Source organism: Salmo trutta, chromosome 20 (genome assembly GCF_901001165.1).
Source record: "Salmo trutta chromosome 20, fSalTru1.1, whole genome shotgun sequence".
Taxonomy (NCBI): Eukaryota; Metazoa; Chordata; class Actinopteri; order Salmoniformes; family Salmonidae; genus Salmo; species Salmo trutta.
In genome coordinates, this window is record NC_042976.1 from 6,960,801 (window position 1) to 6,974,869 (window position 14,069).

The 14,069-nt window shown below is 42.1% G+C and overlaps 1 protein-coding gene across 1 annotated transcript; it reads right to left on the minus strand.

Annotated features, from left to right (window-relative positions):
- Window positions 1-1,191: 1,191 nt before the first annotated feature.
- Window positions 1,192-11,729, minus strand: LOC115155481 (nuclear factor erythroid 2-related factor 2). The gene is made up of 5 exons (XM_029702114.1): window positions 11,517-11,729; window positions 4,417-4,692; window positions 3,994-4,086; window positions 3,420-3,602; window positions 1,192-2,825 (listed from the first exon to the last, which is right to left on the minus strand). The coding sequence occupies exons 1-5, from the start codon at window positions 11,556-11,558 to the stop codon at window positions 1,575-1,577; spliced, it is 1,845 nt and encodes a 614-aa protein (XP_029557974.1). The 5' UTR covers window positions 11,559-11,729; the 3' UTR covers window positions 1,192-1,574.
- Between the last annotated feature and the right edge of the window lie 2,340 nt (window positions 11,730-14,069).

Here is a 14,069-nt window from a genome sequence, read left to right on the forward strand (position 1 = left end):
CGAGCAACCTGTCGGTTCCAACTGGAAGAGCATCTACACCATTTTCCTTGCTTTGTAATTTACAAATGTATAAGAGCTATTGATAAGAGCTAGGTAAATGAGTATCCGTTTACATAAGGGGATTGTAAATATAAAATGAATTGTTTTACGTTATGCTCGCTGAAAACAAATGACAGCTAAACGGAAGCATATCAACTTTCCCACGGTGACGTTTATGAAACGGTGTGCCATTATGTAGAATTTACATTGTATGTCCTTTTAACTTCAAGGGATGACATTTAGAGACCCAAGCTGTAGGCTTCTGTGGCCGTACGCAAATCACGGCATAGCGCCAAATCTACAGTTGATTTATGATTTCTGTTTTAATTATATGCCCGGACTTTTCACATTATTTATTGCTTTAAATATTAGCCACTATCGGTAGCCACCATCAATTATACCCACATACATTTATTACTGTCACTTTAGTGTTCGTTTGCTTACATTTTGCATCATTCCAATACGTCGTTAGTCTACCTTCCTGTCATCTGTCATGATCGTGTGGTTGTTCCTGGGGATCGCTAGTAAATAGTGAATCATATTAGGCTAACCTATTAGAAGTTCTGCAGTCATTTCAGACATGTGGCCTATTTCAACCCTAATGGATTGAACCATACGTAACCGTTTAAACCTGCAGCCTGGCACAAGGTTCACGATGACTGGACCATTGTCCTCACAGTTTCTTGATTAGTGAGGATTATTAATGTGTAGCCTACTGTTCAACTTATTTTCGACACTTTTCTCAACTTACATTAATGGTTTGAACAATTTAATATGGCAACTTTCAGGATCAATCACAAATATATTTACTGCGTAAAGGCTCTCCAAACCTGTTTTTGTATTATTCATAAATACTTACCTAACTCTAAATAATATACAAGGTCAGAGCATTTTTTAAATCTACCAATTTGCGCTGTAAAGGAGACGAATATGTGTGTATTTACATGGCTTTGTTTCATCGATCTCCAATATTCTGAACCTGTTCTCTCGATATATTCTAGTGAGTCTATTGAGAAGATCCTAATTAAAAAGGGATCTCTTTACATAAATGCACTGAAAGTCTGTTAGTCTGAATACCAACTACTGAGAAGTTAGTAGGAAAGGCGTACATTTCTGAATCGGCCTAATTTGAATAGTAAGCAAGAGACCAACTGACTAAATGAACTGTTTATTTCATTAAAAAGCACAAGAGTCAGGACATACAAAGGAAATGGAGCTGCAAATCAGCAGTAAAGTTTATAAAACAGACTTTGAAGTAACAGTGATTGCAACAATATAATTAGCATACTAAAAACATGATATATACAATACAGATTTTCATATCTCAAAAGCAAATTATGTATTTACAAACAATATCAGGGGAAAATAGAGACCAGTACAAAATAACTCAAATATAATTAAAGATTCAAAAAGAGTAGGCAAAAACTATATAACAGTTCTGCTGTTTTACTAACGCTTAAAGCCAAGCAACTACAAAGTTATTCTTTGCATAGTATTATTACTAATGCTGTACCATGTAGTAAAGCAGAGAAGTGCTAGCTGTCCTTTTTCTTGATAAGTGTCTTTTTAATGCGGGGGACGAGGAAGACTGTGCCATCGGTCGTCTGCTGGAGGGAGTACTCCAACGGGGAATAGGGCTTCCCATCCTCGTCCCTCAGCAGACGGAAAACCTCCAGGTACAGGGTGTTTAGCTCTTGCTTCATCTTCCGCAGGCTGCTGTCATTCTTGGTCTTCTCTGTCTGCAGTCGCTCCTTCTCCTCCTTCAGCGAGTCCAGGTCATATTCCAGCTCCGTGATGTTCTCCATTTTGCGCTTGCGGCAGTTCTGGGCAGCCACCTTGTTCTTGCCCCGCCGGCGGATGTCTCTGACCAGGGCCAGCTGGGCTTCGTTGAGCTGGTGCTTGGACATCATCTCGTTGAAGTCATCCACAGGCAGGTCGATGATCATGTTCACGGTGAAGGGGATCTGGAGGGCCTTGGCTCGCTGCTCGTCTCTAGAGAGACGCTTCTCGGAGCGCCTCCTCTTCTTGTCTTTAGTGAAGGGGGGTTCACTGTGGCCAGTCTCGTCATCTGGCTCAGTCTTGCCATGTTTGGGCTTTTTGTCCCGCTGCTGAGGTAACACAGAAAGAGGTGTCTGCAGGCCATCTGGTTGGAAAGACAGTGAGAACATCTCAGAGTAGTCAGACTGTGCACTCCCAGGGTTACTGTCCATCTCATCCATGTCTGAATCGCTGTAGCCACCAAAGGAGCGGTCCCCATACATGGATTTCTCAGGAGAGCTAGAGTATGAGCTTGCCTCCACAGAAACACCTGAATCAGAATCTGGACATTCTGTAATTATCTCAGGTTTGTTGTCTCTGTCAAATGTATCTCCAGGAGAAAGGTCCTGTAATTCCATTGGTGTAAAAGTAGGCTTGTTTGGTATTTCTGCCAATGAGTTAACTCCATTTCCTTGGCCACAAGGCAGGGTGACACTGGTCACTTTTGTGTTGACAACATCTGGGTAAAATACGTCACAGAAAGTGTCTGTAGTGAAATGAGTATTGAGGTCTGGAGCCTTCAGGGTCATCTGACTGAGATGGTCCAGTGGAGCCATGTTGGGAAAGCTCTCCTCAAAGGTGTTGATGAATTCAGGTGGGCAGACATCTTCTGTGTTTGATGCCACCTCTTCCAGGTTGGACAATGGGTAGAAGCTGTAGTTTAGATCCTGCACCTCAGGGGTGGTGTTAGTGGGCAGATATCCTCCGGTCTGCTCCCGTGTGTCCTCCATTTCCATATTCAGACATTGCTAGAAAACAAGATTCAGAAGCATCAAAACAAATCCAGTAACCCATGCCGTTAATTAGACATCAAGATGTAACGTTAATGTAATATGCAGTATAGAACCATCATGTCGATTAGCTGTTGTTCAGTTTTTACTAATCATTTATTAAACCTTGGTTTCAAACCTTTTTATCCATTATTCCCAATAGTGAAACTTTGCACAGGTTCAATATTGCAAATAAAGTGGGATTCCTATATTGACTAACATTTTTTGCATGAAATTACACATTGTATTTGTACTGTAAGTAAAGTATTTTATTTCTTGTTTCAATGCTACTACCTTCACTAACTGCTTAGAAGCTATTTTATGTTCTACTAAGGACACAAGCAGCTTCACACCATTTGAGGCTTTCCCTCCCACTGCTTGGAGTCAACAGTGCTATGTGGGAACCTGACCACAGTGAGAATTAGCTGAGTAGTATCTTCTTCCGCTGTGTCCCATTCAAACACACAAAACAAAAAGGTGAGTATGTCCTCTCATGCATACCTGGCTGCTGCCATCCATGCATTCTTTGAGTGCTTGTTACACCATAGAGGCGGTAGAATATTCGTATTGTACCTGCAGCTCAGGGAGGGACAAAAGCTCCATCCAGGCCTGCTCCAAATCTGGGGAGGTCCTTTGTGGGGGCATTGGGGCTGGGAGTAGGGGCAGCTGGGTCAAAGCTGGCGGATCAGATTTCATCATGATGTGGCTGCTGTTGGGTGCTGGAGCTACGACGGTGTCCAGACAGGAAGAGGTCGTCTACAACACAAACAAGGGAGGGAAACACTGTAAAAGACCAGTACATACAACATTATATATTGTTCATTAGAAACTGGGTGGTTTGAACCCTGAATGCTGATTGGCTGACAGCCATGGTATATCAGACAGTATACCACGGGTATGACAAAAAATATATAATTACTTTGGTAACCAGTTTATAATAGCAATAAGGCACCTCTGAGGTTTGTGGTATATGGCCAACATACCACGGTTAAGGGCTGTGTCCAGGCACTCTGTGTTGCGTTGTGGCTAAGAACAACCCTTAGCTGTGGTATATTGGCCATTTACCACACCCCCTCTGTCCTTATTGCTTAATTAGAAATCGTTGTAAGCATATTTGTAAGGTAATAGTGAAAGCCTGTATTCTTACCTCAGTTGCCTCTACCAAAGGAAATGTCTCTGCCAGCAGTTGCATACATTCATCAAATGACATGGCATCCCCATCTACAGTGAAGCTGACATCCTGAAAGCAAAGATTCAAAGCACTTCAGGTTTTCATCTAAATTCCCTCTATTCTAACACTGCATCCATTTCAACATTGTGTTTGAAAATGCCTGATTTGCTAAAGAATAGGTAAGAATTTGAGCAGACAGCATTGCGCTACCTTAGACAAAGCTCTCCACAGAGCAGTTTCTAAACAGCCAAATCCACTAATGCAAAACTACAAAGCCACCTGTGTTTCCCTAATTACAGTGGAGGAGGTTGTTACCTAGCTACAGAGCAGCTGCACCCCCCAGGGAGGGGAGTGGCCAGCCCCTGACATGACTGACAGCTGTGTGTGTGTGTACGGTACCTGTATGAGTTGAGAGGGTGCGGCGGAGGTAGCCGTCTGAAGTGGCTGTCCGCTGGTTGCAAGGCGGGGCACAAACTCCCCCGTCTCCTCATCCAGCTGCAGCTGAGCAAGCAGGGCCTTCTCCTGCTCCCTCTGCTGCTGCAGCCTCTTGTCCTCCTCCTGTTCCCTCTGCTGCTGCAGCTCGTGCTCCTTCTGACGCTGGCAGTAGTCAAACACCTCGCGCCCCGCACCCAGATCTATGTCCTGCCTCCACAGGATGTCAATCAGGTCTATGTCCTGCCAACAGACAACAAGTTAGACCGGAACTCACAAAGCACCACACAGACTGTGACCAGATGAAAAAGACACTGAGGAGGAACAAGGAAGCGTTTCCCTGCTGTGAAGGAGTACGGCTACTGTCTCTCTCTCTCTCCAGTGCCACGCCCCGTCCCTCTGGGTGTCTGACGACAGCAGTACTAGCAAGAAGCAGTATGAATAATAGATGCACTTCTCCATTTCCCCAACTGCTCCTGAGTGGCGCAGCGGTCTAAGGCACTGCATCTCAGTGCTAGAGGCGTCACTACAGACCTTGGTTTGATTCCAAGCTGTATCATAACCGTCCGTGATTGGGAGTCCCATAGGCCGGCGCACAATTGGCCCAGCGTCATCCGGGTTAGGGTTTGGTCGGGGTAGGCCATCATTGTAAATAAGACTGTTCTTAAAACTGACTTGCCTAGTTAAATAAAGATTAAATATATATATATATTTTTTATTCACCCACAGAGGAGACGTGCCTCTCAGCTGGTGACTCTCTTGATTAGTGTCAACCAAATAAATCAAAGGACAGCAGGTCAAATGTAATATCACTAGCTCAAAAACCAATGAAATCATTGATCACTCTGAGGAGAAAAGTTCATTGATACAACTTAAAATTAAAACTGAGTTTTACGGAGTAAAAATAGAGTTTTACAGAGTGGCTGCGTTGCTGAAAACATTGGATGCCTTTTCCAGATAGCTAGAACACCGAACCTTCTAGCAACACCACTAGGACCTCCTAGTACGCTGCCTGTTCAGTCAGGAATGTGCAGAGATAAACTGTGCTGGTTTCCCCTGGGGCCCATCTTAACATCCATTACACAGACCTTATATACAGAAGGAAACATTTCACAAAGGACTTGTGAGATTGCATTAACCCAACGTATTAGGTCACAAGGAAAGCTCTGAGGATGTGTCTATTTGTTGCCTAAAAGAAGGTCAACGATACTTTCAGAGAGACTGGGACACATAAACAGAACAGAGAGGATGTAAAGAGAGACAGATCAGATGACTAACAAAGTGGAAGGCAGTGCAGAGGATGTGGTGTGGGAAAGATTTCAGAGCTTGGTGTAGATTTCGACATAGATAACTCTTGTAAATGGAATGAGCAGAAGTAATTGAGTTGTAACTTTGTGGACCAAATCAAGTGTTAAACATGGCCACAAAAATCCCCAAAACAATGTTTAATTATATAATTCACATGACCTATCATCTTTAAATTCAGAAATAGTTATAACAAACATTCTCTCTCTCTCTCTCTCTGCAGTGCAGCTGAGAACTGTTTAACCCTAATTGCCTCATGGGTGTCACGTCAAATCCAGCATTAATCCATAACCACTAAAACCTTTAAAGTCACAAGGTCTGGTTAGGCCTGTAAGTCTCGCTATTAATCTTGGTCTGGGTAGTGAGTACACAAAACCATAGGTGATACATTATGGCTCTGGAGAGGATGAAGAATGGCCCACACAACCACCCACAAATATCACTTACAGTCTAGAAGAGTAAAGAAATCTTGAAAAATAGGCGTACAAAGCCTTATTATTTTCAAATGAAATCTTATTGGTCGCGTACACAGATTATTAGTTACAACAGTGCAGTAGAATGTCTAGCAAATACAGTACAGATCATCTATAAATCTAAACAAGAAGTCAAGAAATGTCAGAACGAGTCCAATTAACAATCCAATATCGATATATTAGAGTGAGCAGTGTCAGAATGCAGAATATAAATATGTGGTGTTTTTAGACAGTATATAATTCGGGTAAATAAAATGCTATAAACAGTAGTAGGTATATTAGAATGGGCTATGCCTAGTTAAATTAAAAAAATTGAAAAGAATTATGTGGTGAATACAGTATATACATACACAGTGAGTAAACAATAGTATAGGAAGTGACCTATGTTCATTTTCTATATACATGGGACATTTTATAGACACTTTCATCATACAGGATGGATTCATAGTGTCATAAAAGATGTTATTGTAGAATCCCCTTTGAGGAAAAAAAAATATGATTTTCCCAGAGCCTCTTTTCATGTTGTCACTGAAACTTCAACACCACTCAACATTCATGCAGAGATGAGTGATCTGTGTACATTCACAAATGACTGAATCCTCCCTTTTCGAGGCCCCTTTCATGGACTGTCTCAAAAAGAGGATGATGTAACTATTTGGATGAACAGCTGAATGACTTCAAGTTATAACTCAGTAACTATTTTGATATAAACTATATTGGTGGAGTGAAGTATTTATCCACAAAATACTTGTGAAACATACTGGTTAGTTCACTGATCTTTATGAATAGTATAAATATACTAAGATACCATGTTAGTTACCTTTATCTGTCACTCAGAGGAGGTCTGGACTACAAATAAGGAACTGGGCTTGTAAAAATATATGATCCATTTCCTGGTCGATTCTGTAAATTAGTGTAAATAAAAACATTTTTCATGCTCAAAAATAATCTCTTTGTTTAAAACCAAACAGACAGACTTTGAGTAGCTGTATTTGGACTTCCATCTCAGAATGTGCAGCTACTCAAACAGAATAAAACAATTGTATTAGGTGAAGAAACAGCACTTTTAAAAACAAGCCAACCAAAGGAACTGTAAGCGCCAGTAACACAACAGGGCTGTGAGATAGAGTAAGGTTTCCTGGACACACATTAAGGCTTGACCAAAAAGCATTTTCGTGTTTGCTTTTAAATCCAGGACTAGGCTTAATCTGTGTCCAGGAAACTGTCCCAAAATGCACCTCTGTGTTGTTTCATGATACATTGTTGCTTACTGCCCCTACTTGGGTGTCAGATGACTATATTTGTTTTCACAAAAGAAACGCATCTGGTTAAAACAACTAAGTAGACTAAACTCAGGTTTAGACTTAATCTAGGGGGAAACCTGTTATTCAGTTGATAAAACCAAGGTAGCAAGATGGTGCAGTTTTATTGTCCCCCCAACCAATTGTGCTATTGTGTGTCTTTTTTGCCGTTATTTGTTTTTTTACATGTCACCTTTATTTAACCAGGTAGGTCAGTTGAGAACAAGTTCTCATTTACAACTGCAACCTGGCCAAGATAAAGCAAAGCAGTGTGACAAAAACAACAACACAGAGTTACACATAAACAAACGTACATTCAATAACACAATAGAAAAATTTATTTAGGGTGTGTGCAAATGTAGAAGAGTAGGGAGGTAAGGCAATAAATAGGCCATAGAGGCGAAATAATTACAATTTAGCATTAACACTGGAGTGATAGATGTGCAGATGATGATGTGCAAGTATAGATAGTGGGGTGCAAAAGAGCAAGGGGGTAAGTAATAATATGGGGATGTGGTAGTTGGGTGGGCTATTTACAGATTGGCTGTGTACAGGTACAGCGATCGGTAAGCTGCTCTGACAGCTGATGCTTAAAGTTAGTGAGGGAGATATAAGACTCCAGCTTCAGTGATTTTTGCAGTTCGTTCCAGTCATTGGCAGCAGAGAACTGGAAGGAAAGGCAGCCAAAGGAAGTGTTGGCTTTGGGGATGACCAGTGAAATATACCTGCTGGAGCGCGTGCTACGGGTGGGTGTTGCTATGGTGACCAGTGAGCTGAGATAAGGCGGGCCTGAGGTAGAGTATCTCAAGATAAGCTGTAGACCACACTATTTACCAAGCGTTTTCATCAATATTCTTTGTAGCTGTCTATTTACCACCACAAACTGATGCTGGCACTAAGGCCGCACTCAATGAGCTGTATACGGCAATAAGCAAACAGGAAGACGCTCATCCAGAGGCGGCGCTCCTAGTGGCCGGGGACTTTAATGCAGGGAAACTTAAATCCGTTTTACCTCATTTCTACCAGCATGTTAAATGTGCAACCAGAGGGGAAAAAAACTTTACTCCACACAGAGACGCGTACAAAGCTCTCCATCGCCCTCCATTTGGCAAATCTGACCATAATTCTATCATCCCGATTCCTGCTTACAAATAAAAACTAAAGCAGGAAGCACCAGTGACTCGGTCAATAAAAAAAAGTGGTCAGATTAAGCAGATGCAAAGCTACAGGACTTCTTCAGATGGCATTGAGGAGTACACCACATCAGTCACTGGCTTCATCAATAAGTGCATCAATGACGTCGTCCCCACAGTGAAAGGAGCGAGACTTTAACTCGGAAGCTTATAATAAATCCTGCTATGCCCTCCGACGAACCATCAAAACAGGCAAAGCATCAATACAGGACTAAGATTGAATCGTACTACACCGTCTCCGACGCTCGTCGGATGTGGCAGGGCTTGCAAGCTATTACAGACTACAAAAGGGAAGCACAGCCGAGAGCTGCCCAATGACACAAGCCAACCAGACGAGCTAAATTACTTCTATGCTCGCTTCGAGGCAAGTAACACTGAAGCATGCATGAGAGCATCAGCTGTTCCGGACGACTGTGTGATAACGCTCTCCGTAGCCGATGTGAGTAAGACCTTTAAACACGTCAACATTCACAAGGCCGCAGGGTCAGATGGATTATCAGGACTTGTACTCCGAGCATGTGCTGACCAACTGGCAAGTGTCCTCACTGACATTTTCAACCTGTCCCTGACTGAGTCTGTAATACCTACATGTTTCAAGCAGACCACCATAGTGCCTGTGCCCAAGAACACTAAGGTAACCTGCCTAAATGACTACCGACATATAGCACTCACGTCTGTAGCCCCCAGGTGGTAAGGGTAGGTAACAACACATCCGCCACGCTGATCCTCAACATGGGGGCCCCTCATGGGTGAGTGCTCAGTCCCCTCCTGTACTCCCTGTTCACCCATGACTGAGGGGCCAGGCACAACTCCAACATCATCATTAAGTTTGCAGATGACTCAACAGTGGTAGGCCTGATCACAGACAACGATGAGACAGCCTATAGGGAGGAGGTCATAGACCTGACCGTGTGGTGCCAGGATAACAACCTCTCCCTTAACGTGGTCAAGACAAAGGAGATGATTGTGGACTACTGGAAAGGGAGGACCGAGCACGCCCCCATTCTCATCGACGGGGCTGTAGTGGAGCAGGTTGAGAGCTTCGAGTTCCTTGGTGTCCACATCACCAACAAACTATCATGGTCCAAACACACTAAGACAGTCGTGCAGAGGGCATGACAAAGCCTATTCACCCTCAGCAGACTGAAAAGACTTGGCATGGGTCCTCAGATCCAAAAAATGTTCTACAGCATGGATCCTCTTTTACGCTGCTGCTACTCTCTGTTTATTATCTATGCATAGTCACTTTAACCCTACCTACATGCACATATTACCTCAATTACCTCGACTAACCGGTGCCCTCACACATTGACTCTGTACCGGTACCCCCTGTATATAGCCTCGCTATTGTTATTTTACTGCTGCGCTTTAATTATTTGTTACTTTTATTTTTTATTTATCTATTTTTTACTTAACGCTTTTTTTTCTTCTTAAAACTACATTGTTGGTTAAGGGTTTGTAAGTAAGCATTTCACTGTAAGGTCTACACCTATTGTATTCGGCGCATGTCACAAATAAAATGTGATTTGATCAAATTTGATTTGAAGGTCAGCTACAGAACTACAAACACTTTTGGGTTATTATAACAAGCCTAAGGCTTAAGCCTACATATATTTCTCAATTTCACACAACCAATTTAACTCTAAAGAGGACCTGTGTAGCCTACATCATGGAAAAGAAAATAAACTAAATTCCAGGCTGGGCAGCCTGAGATTGTGCAATCAGTTAGTTGTATGGAGCGAAATAGGCCCAAAGATGGTGGATGAATAAAGATGTCTTACTGAGGCAGTTAACCATTGGACAAATGGTCAAGTTTCCTATCTTTGTAAGTGGGCGTTCCCACTCTCACGTGAGCATGCTTTCCTCCATAATCTCTAACATCAAATCAAATCTCTTACATGGCTCACGCGAGAGAGGGAACGCCCACTTACAATATATATGTCAATGGGGAAACTGTCCAATAACAGCTGGCTCTGGGGTACTTACTGGCCCCGACCAGAACAAATGTGACCATGAGATGTCTCGCTTTCTCTACCGTCTATGGTCGGTTTATTTAACGCCGGTTTCGTTAGGTTACTGGTAGGCCAATAGATGCCATCTTTACGGGAAAAACGCTATGGGGCTCTAGTGGCGCATGGGGGGATTCCGACGGCCACAAAACAAGCGCACTGAAATGAAATGAAAAACACTGTCTGGGGAGAAGTGTCGTCATCGTCACCTTGACATATGTTTTACTTGACGATAATTGCATCATTACACATGGACTTCCAAATTAAACGGATGTTTTACCGTTCTTTTTTTCGCCCACACGGAATTGAGTTGGATAAACCGGCCAGACTTCCATCCATGACTTTGCAGAATTTTCTATGAAGGCGTCTGTCGACTACAGCGCAGAGACAAACTGTAGAGCTACATGCAGTAGTAGCCTAATGTATTTACAAATGTCAAAACTACAGCACTAGAAGTTCACAAATAGGATTATGATAGCCTGTAAGAAAACATATTTACGATGCAGTCGTTTCATTTCATTAACTTACGAAACAATATCTTATGAAATAATATAGTAGTATGGGAAACGCACATTGAGTTGAACATGACAGTTTATTAATCAGGTAACATACGAACAGTTTTAATTAGCCTAATTTTATTTCAATAGTTTGAAATATCCAATAAAATATATTTTTTTCAACAATGAGGATATTGTCTAGCATTGCGTCAATAGGCTATAGGTCAACCTTGTGCTATAGTTTCACATAACAGCCTAAATATATTATATATAACAAAAGATGATTTACCTGTTGACTAGGATGAATTTTAGGTATCTCAATTTCCATCATAATAGAGAGTTGTCCCTTCGTAAAGCAATGTCCAATATATTAAAACAAATATTTATAATCCTTTAGACCTACAGCAATATAAAATGGTGGACTATCAGAAAGCAAGGACTCCGGCGCAGCGACGTTTTGGCTATGAAGGAAATATTGCTTCTAATCGTATGAAAATGTACGGAAAAATCCAAGCAGTCTGATGGCCCTGCCCACAAGCTGCAGCAACCAGTCAAGGGTTCTGAGAGAGCTACGCTGGGATCGTCCCCCTCAATATCCTATTGGTCCATAAGACCAGTGTGCCTGTGCCCTGGACAGCCAATACAACATTTGCATAAGAGAGGAATTTGTTATGCAACCTTTAAAAAAAATAGTTTATTCCAGTAACATTTACATAATCTCTGCCCTCATGGATTCATGTTTCTAGAATAGGCCTTTTAGCCCAATTTGGCAATTAGAATTGCATCTTGGTTGACTTTTTAACAAACATAGAAATTACAGTTATTATAATGTTATTACAACAGCTATTACAACAATTGTCGGTAGGCCTAATGTTTAACAATTTGAGTCACATTTATCAATTTTATCATCCTGACAGACAAAATAACCCCAGTCATCTCATGCAGAATGCTGTGAAGATGCCGTGTATTTATGTACTGTAGGTTTACAGTGTCTTCAGAAAGTATTCAAATCACACCCCTTGACTTTTTCCACATTCTGTTGTGTTACAGCCTGAATTTAAAATACATTTAAACTGAGATTTTGTGTCACTGGCCTACACACAATACCCCATAATGTCAAAGTGGAATTATGTTATTACATTTTTTTACAAATTAATACAAAATTAAAAGCTTAGTATTCAACCCCTTTCTTATGGCAAGCCTAAATAAATTCAGGAGTAAAAATGTGCTTAACAAGTCACAAGTTCCTCGGCGTACACGTCACTGACAAACTGAAATGGTCCACCCACACAGACAGTGTGGTGAAGAAGGCGCAACAGCGCCTCTTCAACCTCAGGAGGCTGAAGAAATTTGGCTTGGCACCTAAAACCCACAAACTTTTACAGATGCACAATTGAGAGCATCCTGTCGGGCTGTATCACCGCCTAGTTCCGCAACTGCACCGCCCACAACCGCAGAGCTCTCCAGAGGGTGGTGCAGTCTGCCCAACCCCTCACCGGGGGCAAACTACCTGACCCCCAGGACACCTACAGCACCCGATGTCACAGGAAGGCCAAAAAGATCATCAAGGACAACAACTACCCGAGCCACTGCTTGTTCACCCCGCTTTCATCCAGAAGGTGAGGTCAGTACAGGTGCATCAAAGCTGGGACCGAGAGATAGAAGCTGTTTTTCAATCTCAAGGCCATCCGACTGTTAAATACCCATCACTAGCACATTAGAGGCCGCTGCCCTATATACACTACCGGTGAAAAGTTTTAGAACACCCACTCATTCAAGGATTTTTCTATATTTGTACTATTTTATACATTGTAGAATAATAGTGAAGACATCAACACTATGAAATAACACATATGCAGTAAACAGTAATGCAGTAAACAAAAAAGTGTTAAACAAATCAAAATATATTTTATATGAGATTTTTCAAATAGCCACCCTTTGCCTTGATGACAGCTTTGCACACCATTGGCATTCTCTCAACCAGCTTCACCAGGAATTCTTTCCCAACAGTCTTGAAGGAGTTCCCACATATGCTGAGCACTTGTTGGCTGCTTTTCCTTCACTCTGCAGTCCGACTCATCCCAAACCATCTCAATTTGGTTGAGGTTGGGGGATTGTGGAGGCCAGGTCATCTGATGTGGCACTCAATCACTCTCCTTCTTGGTAAAATAGCCCTTACACAGCCTGGAGGTGTGTTGGGTCATTGTCCTGTTGAAAAACAAATGATAGTCCCACTAAACCCAAACCAGATGGGATGGCATATCGTTGCAGAATGCTGTGGTAGCCATACTGGTTAAGTGTGCCTTGAATTCTAAATAAATCACAGACAGTGTCACCAGAAAAGTACCCCCACACTACAACACCTCCTCCTCCATGCTTTACGGTGGGAAATACACGTCTTACAAAGTGGTTGGTGGTTGGAACAAAAAATCTAACATTTCCACAGGGCTAATGTCCATTGTTCGTGTTTCTTGGCCCAAGCGAGTCTCTTCTTCTTATTGGTGTCCTTTAGTAGTGGTTTCATTGTAGCAATTCGACCATGAAGGCCTGATTCACATAGTCTCCTCTGAACAGTTGATGTTGAGATGTGTCTGTTACTTGAACTCAGTGAAGCATTTATTTGGGCTGCAATTTCTGAGGCCGGTAACTCTAATGAACTTATCCTCTGCAGCAGAGGTAACTCTGGGTCTTCCATTCCTGTGGCGGTCCTCATGAGAGCCAGTTTCATCATAGCGCTTGACGGTTTTTGCAACTGCACTTGAAGAAACTTTCAAAGTTCTTGACATTTTCCATATTGACTGAACTCCAGGTCTTAAAGTAATGATGGACTGTCGTTTCTTTT